This window comes from Thalia democratica, chromosome 8 (assembly GCF_965202585.1).
Source record: "Thalia democratica chromosome 8, ktThaDemo2.hap1.1, whole genome shotgun sequence".
NCBI classification, from domain to species: Eukaryota; Metazoa; Chordata; class Thaliacea; order Salpida; family Salpidae; genus Thalia; species Thalia democratica.
Genome location: NC_139172.1, coordinates 17,487,911 through 17,502,246, shown reverse-complemented (window position 1 = coordinate 17,502,246; position 14,336 = coordinate 17,487,911). Strand labels below are relative to the sequence as shown.

Below are 14,336 nucleotides of genomic sequence, written 5' to 3'. Positions count from 1 at the left end.
AATCATTCAACTGGAGCAAAATATTAATGCATTGAGAAATTAAATATTAGGAGAAAATAAAACTGGTATAAAGTATTTATAATGATGGGATAAATAGTATGTATGAGTATGTTGAGAGTTTTTAGTTTTAGCACTTACTTCTAGGACTTTGTTCTTGTTTAAAAAAAATTCTAATTATTGCAATTTTTAAAATATCAAATAATCATATAAAATAGTTTTACAAAAAATTAATAAAAGATACCACGTTCAAACTAAAAATAAATTTAAGTAGAATTTTTGCTATTTGTAATAAAACATTATAACAGCTTTTAAACAACCATCTTAAAAGAATTTAGTACAGGTTCCAACATAATAAAATAAATTGCAATACTTATAGTGACTCTTAAATAATTTATACCTTTTGAACAGCAGTTTTTATTACTAAATAATAACTTACTACTAAAAATTACCAAAAAATGATGTGCTTTAAAAACCTGGAAGAATATCTGAAAAACCTGGAAAAAACTGCAAATACAAGTTAAAAGGCTCATAGTTAAAAACAGTAATTCTAAAATATATGTATATATTGTTTTTAAATTAAATTTCAAGCTTTTTTGATTTAATCTAAAGCTATTAAACAAGTGAAATCTTCAGGGAGAACCTTTGTTACATATAATATTTTATGTTCATCATCAACTTTGAGATAACTTTGCAATTTAATAGAATCCAGATACATAACATTGATTGGTTTAAAAAAGATTTTTTTTTAGTTTATGTTTACCATATTTAGCAATTTTCCTCAATGGTTTCAGTTTATTAAAAATTATTATAAGTCATAGAATAAAGGAAAAATAAAGCTTATATGGTATGTATACATATTTACTTCCTTATTGATAATCTTCCTGGCAAGAATTTTTTAACCAGAATTTAGTTTTTTAGTACAGGTTAAGAATCAAAGCTTAGCTGTCTCTCATAATTGTCAGTTTTATTAATCTTAAAAAAATTTAAACTTGAATAAGCTTAAATGACAATATTAAAATAAAAGCTAGTTATTTTTGTTCTATACAGTTGTATTTTATTTCATTAATCTGCCAAGCTCTTGACCTTAACATTTCATTAATCCCTTGGAAAGTAACTTTTCTATCTATTACTGTTCTATTTTACTTTTTTTTTTGCTTATCATAAACTTTTACCTGTCTTAAAATCTCTTATCAGATATATTTTATCTTTGATATTGAAACAATTAAAAGTTGTCAATTTTACTTCCATTCTACTTAGTTTATCAAAAAAAAAGTTTCATCTAATTATATATAATAGTTACTACTGTTTTTTATATCTTTGAAGTGTTTTAAAATTTATGTTTATGGTAAATAAGATATTTGAACTCAAAGTTTACTAACATAAATTTCTATACTTCATTCAGGTTTTATAGTAATATCTTACGTTATTGAAGTTAAATATACATATGAGTTCCTCAAGTATAGAGTTTAAAGTTGGCTCAATAGTATGGTAAGTTTTATTTTGAAGTTATAACTCACCATAAAGTTAATACAAGTTTTATTTTGTACAGTTTATACATTTCTTTAAACTAAACTTGACATAAATGCTTAATTTAATCCTTAATGCTTTAGAAAACTAGCTAAATAGAGATTTAAACTAAATGAATTTTTTGGTTAATTTTTAAATTAACCAAAACCTAACATATTAATATTTAACATAACAATACATATTTAATAACATCACAAAATAAATTTGGTATGTTATTAAATATTTGAAGGTGGGATCGAGCAAATTTATGCTCACTTAATAAATTGAGCTTTTAGGTTGTACAGCTTCGTTTTATATTAGCTAAATTTTTTCTTTTAAGTTATTTTTATAAAATGAATTTTAATAATTTATTTGTAAGTTTAAAATCAGTTTTTAAATTAACTTAGCCAAGAGGTAGGTTCTGATAGTTTTTAAAAACTTAGTTACATTTTTTTGATTAACTTTTATTTTGTAGACTCATTAAATAGAATTGTTAGAGGTTCTTGTGAGTTGTTTAAAATTCGTAGTTAAACAAAGCTAAATTGTTTTTTTTTGATTGATTACCTGAGGGTTTTTATGATTATTTAAAAAGTAACATTGATTTAATTTTTAGGGCAAAGTTCTCTTCATATCCATACTGGCCAGCTCAGGTAAGTGTTTACTTTCTTTATTTTGTAAATTCATCTATTAGAATTATTAGTACGAAAAGTAGTATCTAAAATAAAATGAATTGTCATTATTTTTTATTTTTTTTGATAGGGGATGAAGTGTAATCCAAAAATCCTTAAGTTTTAAATAATATCGTTTAATAGAAAATGTAGTGATTTTAAGTTGCTAATAAATTTAAAATACAACAAAATCCCTTCCAACAGTGGAAATATGTTTAAATTTTGTTAACAGTTTTGCTAACCATGTTAACTTAACATTTTAACCTATAGTAAAACATCTGTTATTAATTTATAGTAATTGTCCAATAACAATTCTAAGCTATCTAAAAAGTAGGTTATTTAGTTTTATTAAACTGAATTATAAGTAGATAAAATTTCATCAGGTAGTGGACGAGAATGAAATAAAACAGTATGAAAAACTACCAAAGAAAAATAATCCTAAATCAATATTAGTCCGGTTTTATTCATCTAATGATCTGTTAGTTATGTTTAAATAATACTATCAATAATAGTTTTTTGTTTTTCTAGTATGCTAGTTAAAGTTTGTATATAAAGTTGCACGGTTTTATTGATATTCTTATAAATGTTGATACTACTAATGTTTATGTTTAATAAAAATAATAATATTGCTGATTATTGTGAATTTTTAACTTGGTTTACATTAGTTAGGCATAAGTCAGAGTTGCCAAAAGTCCTTTAAACATGGAAAAATTGTATTTTACAACTTAAGCTAAAAAACATAGAAAAACCTGGAGTTTTAAACAATTTTAACATGTTTGTTAAAATTTCGATTTGACTCAAAAAATCTATCATATATCATCATCGAAAAATTTTTTATTAAAAAACATATTTAATGTAGCTTTAGAGTATCTTTTCAATGTTTTTATACTATTTATCACAGTTTCTTACCTTGAACTTAACTTCAAACTAAAAATATACCCAAAAATGTGTACTTTTAAAAATCAGGAGGAAATTTTGAAAACCTGGAGAAAATTTGCCAAAAATATTTGGCAACCCTGATAAGTTTTAAACTATATTTTTATCATTCTCTATAGAACATACTCTATTATAAATGTTTTATTTAACAGGGTTGCCACACACTCAGGGAACTCAGGTAATTCAGGGAAACTCAGGGAATTTTAAAGTTGTAGAAAATCTCAGGGAAACTCAAGGAACTTTGATTCTCATTTATTAATTCAGGGAAACTCAGGACAGTTTTGGTTTTTTCTAAAAATTTCAGGGAAATTTTAAGATTTTTTTTTTAATCTCAGGGAATTTTATTTCTAGATCTAGAATGAGGTTTAGTTAATCCAGTTTCAATATTTTGTTCATAAAAGTTTATTTTATTCATTTTTAAGTGCTTAGAATTAAAATGGTAAATTTTTAATAAATAAAAATAAATTTAAGGGTTTGAAAAAAACTCAGGGAAGTTTAAGGTTACTCAGGGAAGTTTTTGGTCACTCAGGGAAGATTTTTTGACTCATAGAGTGGCAACCCTGATATAAATTAAATGGTTTTTAATCATATTTTACAAAAACAACATTCACCTTAATTTGAAAATTGAAATTTAAAACTTATAAAATACTTTTAAGAGAATAAGAAAAATTCAATTAATTTTTGAGGTTTAATCAGTTTTACAGAGATTTGTGATACAGGCGTATTAAAAAGAGAGTATTTTATAACTGGTTATCTCGAAATTTTTAAAATTTACTAAAAATTTATTCTTACATTTATAAAGCTTTTTACTTAAAATTATCTTTTTAGTTAATTTTGCAATCTACTTGAAGAAATAGATGTAACATAAAAATGTTGTCAAAATATTCAAAATGTGATAGTTTTTTGTTTAATGAAGATAACTTTAGTTTTAAGTTTATTCTACAAGTTCTTCATAACTCATTAGAGATTAGACTGAGATAGTTTATGATCGATTTTTAAAAAATTCTCAATGAAAGTTTTTATTAAAGTTCCTTTTTTTTGTGTTTTTTATTTGTTGCTTTCCATAAAAAACACTTTAGTCCTCTAACCTTAATCACTTTTAATTTAAAAACTAACTTAAAGAAATTATATAAGAGGCATAAAGCAACTGGTAGCTTAGTTGTTGGTGTGAAAATAAGATAAAATTGTAAAAAGTGATTTACACTTTCCTATAGTCTTACTTGGTTTGTTTAACAATATAAAATTTTAATATTATATTTACTTAAATATTACTATGAAAAAAAAACATTTTGACTTTAATCAAATAGTTCAGATTTTTGTAAATTTTACCTTTATTAGTTGTTAATTATCATCTAATTTTGTGCTTTCTTTCAAACTTGCAGGAGTTTTATTCCACCACACAGTATTATAGATTATGCGAAAAACAGAAATCGTTTCAAAAGAAAAAGCCAGTCTAACAAGTTAAAAAAATCTATTGAAGAGTGTGAAAAAGCTTTAGGAAGGAAAAGTAATTTATTTAAAGAATTATTTAATATTAAAAATTTTACTTTATTACATCAAATGTTTTTAAGTCTAAAAATAATATAACTGAATAACTAAGAGTTGTAATAAGTTTATCTCTTATTTTATTTCTATACAACTTTTTTGCTGGTAATAATAGTTATAGCTCTACAAATTTTTGAACTATGCTAATTTTTTTTTTTCTGTAGGTAATTCTATGGCTGAAGACAAAAAAACTGAAGTAAAAGAACTGGTTAGTGTTGTTTTTTTTTACCAAAAAATTAAATTATATTGATGAGTTAATTATTCCTTGAAGTGTAATTTTACATAGATTTTTAAAATACTACTAATCTAAGAGAGTTGAGTATTTTTCTTGTTATAGTAAATCTATACTTTCTGAAATTTATCTAGTTTATACAAAAATAGACAAGTAATAATTGATAAGGAATTAATGAATTTTGAAATAATCTTTCATTTAATTGACTATTATTAATACTTAATTTTTATACTTTAAGTAAAAATAAAATGTTTAAGTTAAAAAAAAAGTGATTTATATCATCTGATTTTAAAAGTTTAATTTAGTTAATACGTTTAGTTCGCCTAGTTTGGGGTTAACTTTAAACCTTAGTAACATTTTTATCTGAAGTCATTATTATTTTCTTTATTAATAGAAAAAAAAAAGTTAACTAGGCAATTGCAAATAAATTAAATAGGTACTAGATCTAGATATATTAATGTATTGACAAAGTTTCAAACAGTATTATAAAATATTATTTTTTATAAGTTGTATTAAGACAGATTGAAGTATATTTCTTAAATCGGTCCACGGCACACCTAGATTGTAATTTTTTAACACTTTTATCGAATAAATAATCTATCAAAAATTTTAAACTAAAAGTAAATCCTAAAACTTAATTTTAAAAACCTGGAGAAAATTTGCCAAAACATTTGGCAAGCCTGTGTATGTTCTGTAAAAAAATGTGTCATTGACACATTGTCCTTTCCACATACTAGGCCTCTAGGGGATCTACCATAACGTAACCTGCCAAACGGAATGATAGGTCTTATGAGGTATTAATCACTTTATCTCGTTCCTTTTGAAATTATCCGCGCTAATTATACATTGTCATTAAATCAATGTTTATTTTTTTGTTTAATTGAACTAATAATATTAAAATTCTTATTTATATGTTTTTAATTACAGGAACCACCAAAGAAGAAAAAAGCTAGAGTATCTACTTCTAAAACAACTCCGAGTATTAGATATGATGAAAGACGAATGAAAAATAAAATTAAAGTGACAACAAAAAAGTTTGTTTTTTTATAAAATGAGTTAACATTTCTCTAAATAAAGTTTCAATTTTTTTCATGAGAACCTTTTTAGTCAATTTTGTATAATTATTAGTAGGTTGATACCTCTTTATATTTAGTATATTATTTAAATGACTGCTTTAAGTATTTTTTATCCAATTGTGTTTTTAGTTGACAATAGACTATACTAACAAAAGTTTTTCCGTCAACAAACTAAAACGTCACTTCTAGAGCCAATATAAAAAAAGGCAATAAAATTAGTTAGAACAAGTATTGCTTAAAAAGTTAAATGTCATATGTTTACCTTGCTTTTTACTAGTGATCTATCGGATCTAAGATCCAAATCCTAAGTTTAAAAAAAAAACGGATTTGGCTGAATCCTAGCTGAGGTTTAGCCGGATCCAGTTAGTTTGGAAAGATTTTCTTTTCGGCGATCTGCTTCTTTCAGTTTTATATACTTAAATTATTGTCTTTGAATATTTAATATACATAAAATTAGTCAAGCGAAACAGACTAATTTAAGTTTAGTTAAATCAATCATTTGTTGTTAACATACAGGTACATACATCCATTAGAGTACAAGTAGTGATTTGTTAATTTAAAGTTTCTTGCAGATTAGATTCTTCTACTGACTCGATAGTTTAATTCTTTTTATAAACTTAAAATATTTTTTTTTAAATACAAAACATATATTAAGTCTTTAATGTATTTGAATTCGTTAAAAGTCTTTACAGTTTTATTATAACTATTTTATTCTCATTTAAATATATTAAATAATTTACAAACTCTACAAATACAGCTCATTTAATATTTGGCTACTATAACTTAAAGGCGGCAATTGTTCAATAAAGTTTTTCAGTTTTTCATTTTACAAACTAATTTTTTTAGTTTAGATGAAAAATAGTATAAAGTAATATAAAATATTTCTGTGAAAAGTTAAAAAATTTGGTTTAATAACTGCTGCCTCTTAAAGTTATAGTAACCTAATATTTTAAATATAAAGTATTTTCTTTAGAGAATAAGCATTTTAACATTTTGATGATGACAATTTTTTTAAATCTTTAATTTCTTTTTCTTTTACGTCCTACAAGGTACAAAATTCAAGTTTAGTCGTATAAATAGTTTGAAATTTAGCATTAAAACTAAGATTTCGGGAAGGGGTCAGAAATGCACGGCGTCACTTCACAGAGTGACACTTTAGCACGGTGTGACACTGAACGAAGTGACATTTTAGCACAGAATTTATTTTTAATTATTTTTTCTATGCTTAAATAACATTAGTACTTTTATGTTTAAAAATATAAAAACGAACTGTGCAACATGTAAACTAAAAGTTAAATAGCTTAAAATGAGTTACAAGTTTAAGCTTTAATTAAAACTAAAACAAAATTAAATTTACAAACTTAATTAACTTATTTTACTATACAATTTTAAATGAAAATATTTTGATACTTATACTTAAAAGTTTTCGACATAAAACTATTTTAAAAAAGCTAGCAATATATACAAGCTTTAGGATTCCTAAAACGTTTTTAAAAGGCTTAAATTAATTTTAATAAAGTTAAACTTGAAACGTAAAATAAAATTAAAAAAATGAGACATATAAAGGTTAAAAGCTCTATTGCTTAGTTTTTAAAATACACATAGTCTTAGACGTCATAATACATGTAGATTTTAAGCTCCTCTTATTTCTACATGCATGCATCTCACAACTTTTTATATGCTTATCTAAAAATTATATTTAGACTACTACAAGGGTAAATAAACTTATTTCAACAATGTTTCTACCCGTTTAGCTTTTTTGTTATTTTTTTTTTAATTTTAAGAAACAGCTAGTTTTAAGTAGTATAAATTTAATTTGACACGAAAAATCTATCATATAGATTTAAAAAAATTGTCATCATCAAAATTTGTTTTAATTAAAAAACACATTTAAAGTAGATATACAGTATCTTTTCAATGTTGTTATACCACATTACACAGTTTTTAACCTTGAACTTATCTTAAAACTAAAAATAGACCCAAAAACGTGTACTTTCAAAAACTGAAAGAAAATTAGAAAACCTGGAAGAAATTTCTCGAAAACCAATGGCAACCTGGATCTAGTATAATTTTCAAATCTCCTGAAACTTTTTTACTCTCAGATCCTGGAATATCTAGTGTGAGTTTCAAAAGTTAACATGCTCACTTGCTACACTTTTGCCCTTCATGGACCGCAGTTTGCCGATCCCGCCCTAATACTTATTGTTTATTTTTATATTTCAAAAATTAGAAAAATAACTACTATTTGTATACTGTATAGTAAATATGTTTTTTATCGCTGATGTCTAAGGTGATTGTATCAGAGCTCAGGAATTTAAAAAAAAAATGTAATGCATGTTGAATAAAACCCTACAATCAGTATTTTAAAATATTGCTCAGCAATTTAACTAGTCAAATTAATTTAAACCGTACAAACAGGATCGGGTTACTAGCATACGGAAGTTACAGCCTAAAAATAGCACAGAGATTGATAGACACCGGTCATCGTGTAACTTTGTGGTATATGAATAACACATATAATGAAAAGTTGGTTTAATTTCATATTTATATCTAAGTTATTTTATTTGATATGTAGTTTTTTATTACTAATAAAAAAAATAGTTATAAAACTTGTATAATAAATACAAATTTTAAAAATACTTTTTCTTAATTGAACTTAAATGTTTCTTCATTAAAGAAAAAGTACTGAGAATATTTGTATTTATTATATATTTCAGCGAACTCGCTTTGCTAGGATCCTAATTATCAAAAATAGATTAAATTTTTGAGTATTTAAAGCTTTTCTATTAAGTTTGTTTATGTTACAACCAAAGTTGGGAAATAATTTCATCCTTAAATCTTAACAGAGAAGCTGTTCCAGATGCTACGACTGTTGATACACCTGCAGAAGTAGTCAAACATTCGGAACTTATTTTTGTTTGCCTTGAAACTTTTAGTAATAGTCAAAAAGTAACTATTGTTAATACTTTTTTCAATTAAAATAAATAAATTATCAAAATTAATTGAGCTGTTAACGTGCCATTTAAAGTATATATGTCTTTAATACTGTAAACTTCTTTGTAAAAAAATTTTTAAGTCTTGATTAAATATTTAAAACAAACAATTTGTCTTAGTGTAAATTACCTATTATCTTTGACTGACATTTGTCTTTTTTAGAGGAGTAAGTTAACACCTGTAAATGATGATAACTTTAAAGATTTTATTTTAGATATAAAATTTTATTAAGTTTTCTTTGTGTATTTTAGAATAACACTATTTTGTAAGCAAATAAAAGTTTTATAGCAAGTTGAAATACTTTTTAAACTTCCGAAATGTTCTTAGACACATCAGTAAGTTAAATTTGTAAGTTTTTAAACTTAGTCAAATAATTTAATTTGTCAAATAATTTGAATTAAGATAATTTTTGCTAACACTTTTTGAGTTATTGTAATACAATTTTTAAACTGCCTATTTTTCATAGATTTTGGAAGAGCTGATGAAGACTAATGAAGTAGATAAATCAAAAAGTTTTATTGAGTTGTCAACTATGCACTCAGTAAACTCTAAAAAATTATTCAAGGTTATAAATGTATATTTACTAAGAATTACCCTCATGTATGCACATTAAACCGCAGGAATCGGTAGTGTTTTATTAGTTCATTTAGATTAATAAGTCGTCTTTAATTGAAAAACTTTTGTACTTCTGTAAATTTAGTGCAAGAATGTTTTGATCAGTGAATAATTGTGAAAAAAACTTTTTAACCAAGTTTACAGCATTGTAAATTCTAGTAAAACAAATAATATGCGTTTAAGATAGTTAAGCATAAAAAATATTCTTAGGTTTCTACTTGACGGTTCAGATAAATTCTAAAAATCCTCCACTTTTCTTTTAAAATGTTTTTAAACATATTTGTTCGCTAGAGAAAAATATTTTGATTAAGAAAGGTATAATTAAACTTAACACTAAAATTTTCGCAACTCTTTTCTTGAGTAAAACTCGTTGTTTCAGATTGTAAATGAAAAAGGATGCAAATACTTGGAAGCTCCGTTTTTCGGCTCGCTGGAGGAAGCAAGCAATGGTAACTTGGTTATATACACCAGCGGTGATAAAACAGTTAACAAGGACTGTGATTCTTGCTTGAATGCTTTGGCCTCAAAATTTGAGTTCCTTGGTTTGTTTTATTTGATTTACACAATATATATATATTTTGTACAGTTTAATATTAAATTATCTCTCTGCTGTTTAACCAACAAAATATTAATTAGTTTATTATTCACAATGTTATTAAACATGTATAATCAAAGCCTTTGGAAAGTCGTTGATTTATTTTTTTCAGTAATTTTGGCTTAAACTTGAAACTACAAGTCCCTTAAATAAAGATTTTTTTACTTTTAAGATGTTGATTTTGTTTATAGATTGTGGTAAGTTTTTCTTAAAATTACTCATAGTATTTTTTTTATTGTATACATGGTTGCCTGAAAACCTGAAATATGATAATTTAGGCTTAAAACGTTGAATATGAGAAATAAAACTTAGAATTTTTATCAATTTTAACATGTTAAGTAGTAAAATTTTGATTTGGCACAAAACATCTAAAAAAATATTGTTATCATCAAAAACAAATTATTAAAAAACTCAATTAAAGTAGCTTTACAGTATTTTTTCAATATTTTATACTATTTAACACAGTTTCTTACCTTAAACTTAACTTTAAACTAAAAAAAGACCCTAAAGTTTGTACTTTTAAAAACCTGGATAAAATTTGCCAAAAACATTTGGCAACCCTGTGTACAGTTACATCACTCCCAATAAAACCTTAACTCTTCATTCTGTTCTTTTTCTTAAAATTAGTGATATGTCGATTTTGCTAACAATTTAAGCAGATCTGTTTTTTTTACTTTTAGCCACCTGATTATCTGTCTTTTATGACGTCACACAGGAAAGCTCGGTGATGCGATGACGCAGATGACAATGCTGAACGGAATGGGGGCGAACTTGTACATATCGACACTGGAAGCTTATTCGACGGCGGAGAAGGCGGGCTTGGACCTGGATATTTTGACGGACGTCATTCGCAACAGCAAGTTGAACTCAAAATTCATGAACAACCGACTCAACGAAATAATGACCGTTCGTTGAAAACTGATATTTTGTGTTTAGTATTGATGCTGTTTAGAAAGAAAAAAATAAATGATTGCCTTAAACCTTAGATGATATAATAATATTTAAGATAGCTGATTTTCAATGGTCGTATTATTTCTTATTGTTTTGAAAAAAATAAAGCTTTCACCAAATATTATTTAAGGGCATAGGGGGTCCAACATTTTTTTATACTAAAAATAACATTGGATCTTACATGAAAGCTTGAAGTACAAACTACAAGCCAGTTTTTATAGAATTAAAAGATACTATTTAACTTTTGAGATATTATAATTTAAATTAAAAGTTAACCGATACAAACATATGGACCCCAAATTTTTCGGGGTCAAATTTCTTGGAAATTTGAAAAATCACTAAAAATCTATCTTCACCTTCATTTTTTGAGCTGTAGACCTAAAACTTTTAGGAAACGTTCCTTTTATAGTTTAAAAGACTTCGAATGTTGGAATTTAAAAAATATTGAAAGATAAAGATTTTAGATAAAAAAACAAAAATATAGGTTTTTTTTTTTATAAAAAAAATATTTTTCAAAATTAAAAAAAAAACTTCGTTCAATCTTTTTAAGATTCAGTTATACACTGTCTGAAAAATTTAAAGAAGATTGCTTCAAAAATGAAGAAGATAGATTTTTAGTGAAATGGTCTTTTTTTGCGTTTTTAGTTCGCGCCTAGCATTAGGAACCTATTGAGGTCACCGACTTTGATCGCTCATATCTCATAAATTACTTTGAATTTAATCAAGCGGTTAAAAATGTCTGATAGCTTACATAAAACTTTATAAAATAAGATCAATTTATAAAAATCAAGGTGGACCCTTTCTATGCCCTTAAATTACAAACCATTTATAGCCTACATAAAATATTTCTATTAAAGAGATAACAGCTGCAAAATGCCAAGATAACTTGTAAAGTTTAGCTAACTGAAACTAGAAAACTTAAAGAATCAAAAAATAAATAAGTTTAAGTAAACCTAACAATATTAACAGGGTTGCCATTTTACCTGGAAACCTTGAAAAACCTGGAATTTGACAATTTAGGCAAAAATAACCTGGAATTTGTCAAATTAAAAAAAAAAACTGGAAAAACCTGGAATTTAAACAATTTTCATATTTATAGTAGTAAAATTTTGTCATCATCAAAAAATTTATTTATAAAAAAAATTATTTATTAAAAAACATATTTCAAGTAGCTTTACAGTATTTTTTCAATGTTTTTATACTGTAACTCAGTTTCTTACCAACTTAACTTTAAACTATAAATAAACCCAAAAATGTGTAATTTAAAAACCTGGAAGAAATTTGGAAATCCTGGAAATTTTTTTGATAAACCAATGGCAACCCTGTATTTAAGAGAGTTTCTTATATAGAAATTATTTTAAAATTAAAAATAGACTCAAAAATGTTTACTTTTAAAAACCTGGAAGAAATTTGGAAAACTTGGAAAGTTTTTTGAAAAAACGAGCGGCAACCCTGTAAATAGGTTACCCTTAAAAAAAAAATATATATCTAATGTTTTATCTTAAAGACAACTATTTTCAAAAGATATGTATTAATGTTTTTTAAAAACAAATAGTCATTGACTGCAACTTAAAAAAGTTAGATTTATTCTTAATTATGATTAATTTTAGCGTATGAAAATATATGAATGTTATAGATATTGAAGTTGTTGAAATAAATAACCCTGCAAGTATTTTTTGTTTAATAACTCTAAAATCTTTTTTTATTGATCAAAATTTCTTAAGTTTTAATGTTATATATGTTCAAAGTATAAAAGTAGAATGGTTTGTGTATAGAGTATTTAGGTGCACTTGAGCTTTTTTTTAAGTTAAAGTTTTATACAAGTACAGTAAAACTTGTTAAACGTTTTAATCTAATGTAATTTGCAGGACAACTACAGAACTCGTTATCCGCTCCACTTGCAAAGTTCTTACGCCGCACAAATGCTTGGTCTTGCAGACAACATCAATATTAAGCTACCGATACCAAAAGCTGTTCACGAGGTTTGTTTTTGTCGAAACTTAGTTACGTTCATGAAGTTAATTTAACAAGTTGATTGTATGTGTAAAATTAGTTGATACTGATCTTTTTAAGTTATTATTAGCCTTTTACTTGAAATTCTTGGTCCTTTTACTTGGATTCAATTTTCTTGTGCTAACTTAAGTTTTGAGTTTATAGAAACATCTCTGGATTCTTGAGTATTGATATTTTTAATATTATTAAAATGTGTATTTTTCTACGGTTAAATTTTTATTGAATAATTGTTTTTTTAAGCTAATTTCAAAATTATTTTTATTGCTATAACTTGATTTAAAACTCTGAAAATAAAGCAGCATAAATTATATTTTAACTGATGAAATACCAAGTTCAGGTCCGATAAGAATATTTTAAATAGTAAATTGGTTATTCGATGCGATGGTAAATAAATTCAATTGATCAGATAAAGGGGTTTACGTTTCTTGCGAACACATTTAAAGATCCAACCATAAATTAGGCATTTTTGATAAATAGTAATTATATTTCAAGTTTTTTTATTTGAATTCAATATAGTAAAATAACATCAAGTCTATTTGATAATTTGACATATTAAAAAAGGTTTGTTTATTCAATGGTTAATATTTAAAAGTTTACCTTTATTTAACTGAACAAAATCCTGCTAAATTTGGAGTTTGAAAACGATTAGTATAAAGTCTTTAAACTTCTAACTTATTACTTTCTATATCAAAATTTCAGAGCTTGAAAGGTGGGAGAAAACCAGAAGATATAAAACATTGATTGAACTCGAAATTTGAAGTTTTTATGGCGTTACTTGATCTGCCGTTAATTATAAAAAAAATTGTTATTAATAGTTTACATTTAAAGACAGGTAAACTTGTAGCACAATAATGTTTTTCTTTCAGTATTTTTATTTGCTTAAATGGTTTTTTATTAGAGTAAAATTTGTTTTAAATGTTTGGAATTCGAGTTAAAGTAAATCTAATCACATAATTTAATTAAACGGCTATTTTCTTTTGAAATATAGTGGTGGTAGTTAAAAAGAAATACTCTTTACGTACACCAATGAAAATTTATATCATAAATTAGTATAAAAATGATGTATAAGTTCTTAAAAATCAATTTTTTGATTGGAATATAGTTTGTATAAAAGTATTTGTGTTGATTTGTATACATATATATAGTAACTTAAATATCCACCAAAGCTATGAAGATAGTTAAGAATTGTTTTTCTATTATATAAT

At 24.7% G+C, this 14,336-nt stretch overlaps 1 protein-coding gene across 1 annotated transcript; it reads left to right on the top strand.

The window, feature by feature from the left end:
• Positions 1–1,400: 1,400 nt before the first annotated feature.
• Positions 1,401–14,134, top strand: LOC145842608 (cytokine-like nuclear factor N-PAC). The gene is made up of 13 exons (XM_082950079.1): positions 1,401–1,488; positions 2,120–2,156; positions 2,558–2,652; positions 4,493–4,617; positions 4,820–4,863; positions 5,815–5,921; positions 8,382–8,489; positions 8,810–8,912; positions 9,424–9,522; positions 9,952–10,114; positions 10,883–11,073; positions 12,987–13,100; positions 13,831–14,134. The coding sequence occupies exons 1-13, from the start codon at positions 1,445–1,447 to the stop codon at positions 13,870–13,872; spliced, it is 1,272 nt and encodes a 423-aa protein (XP_082806205.1). The 5' UTR covers positions 1,401–1,444; the 3' UTR covers positions 13,873–14,134.
• Positions 14,135–14,336: the final 202 nt, after the last annotated feature.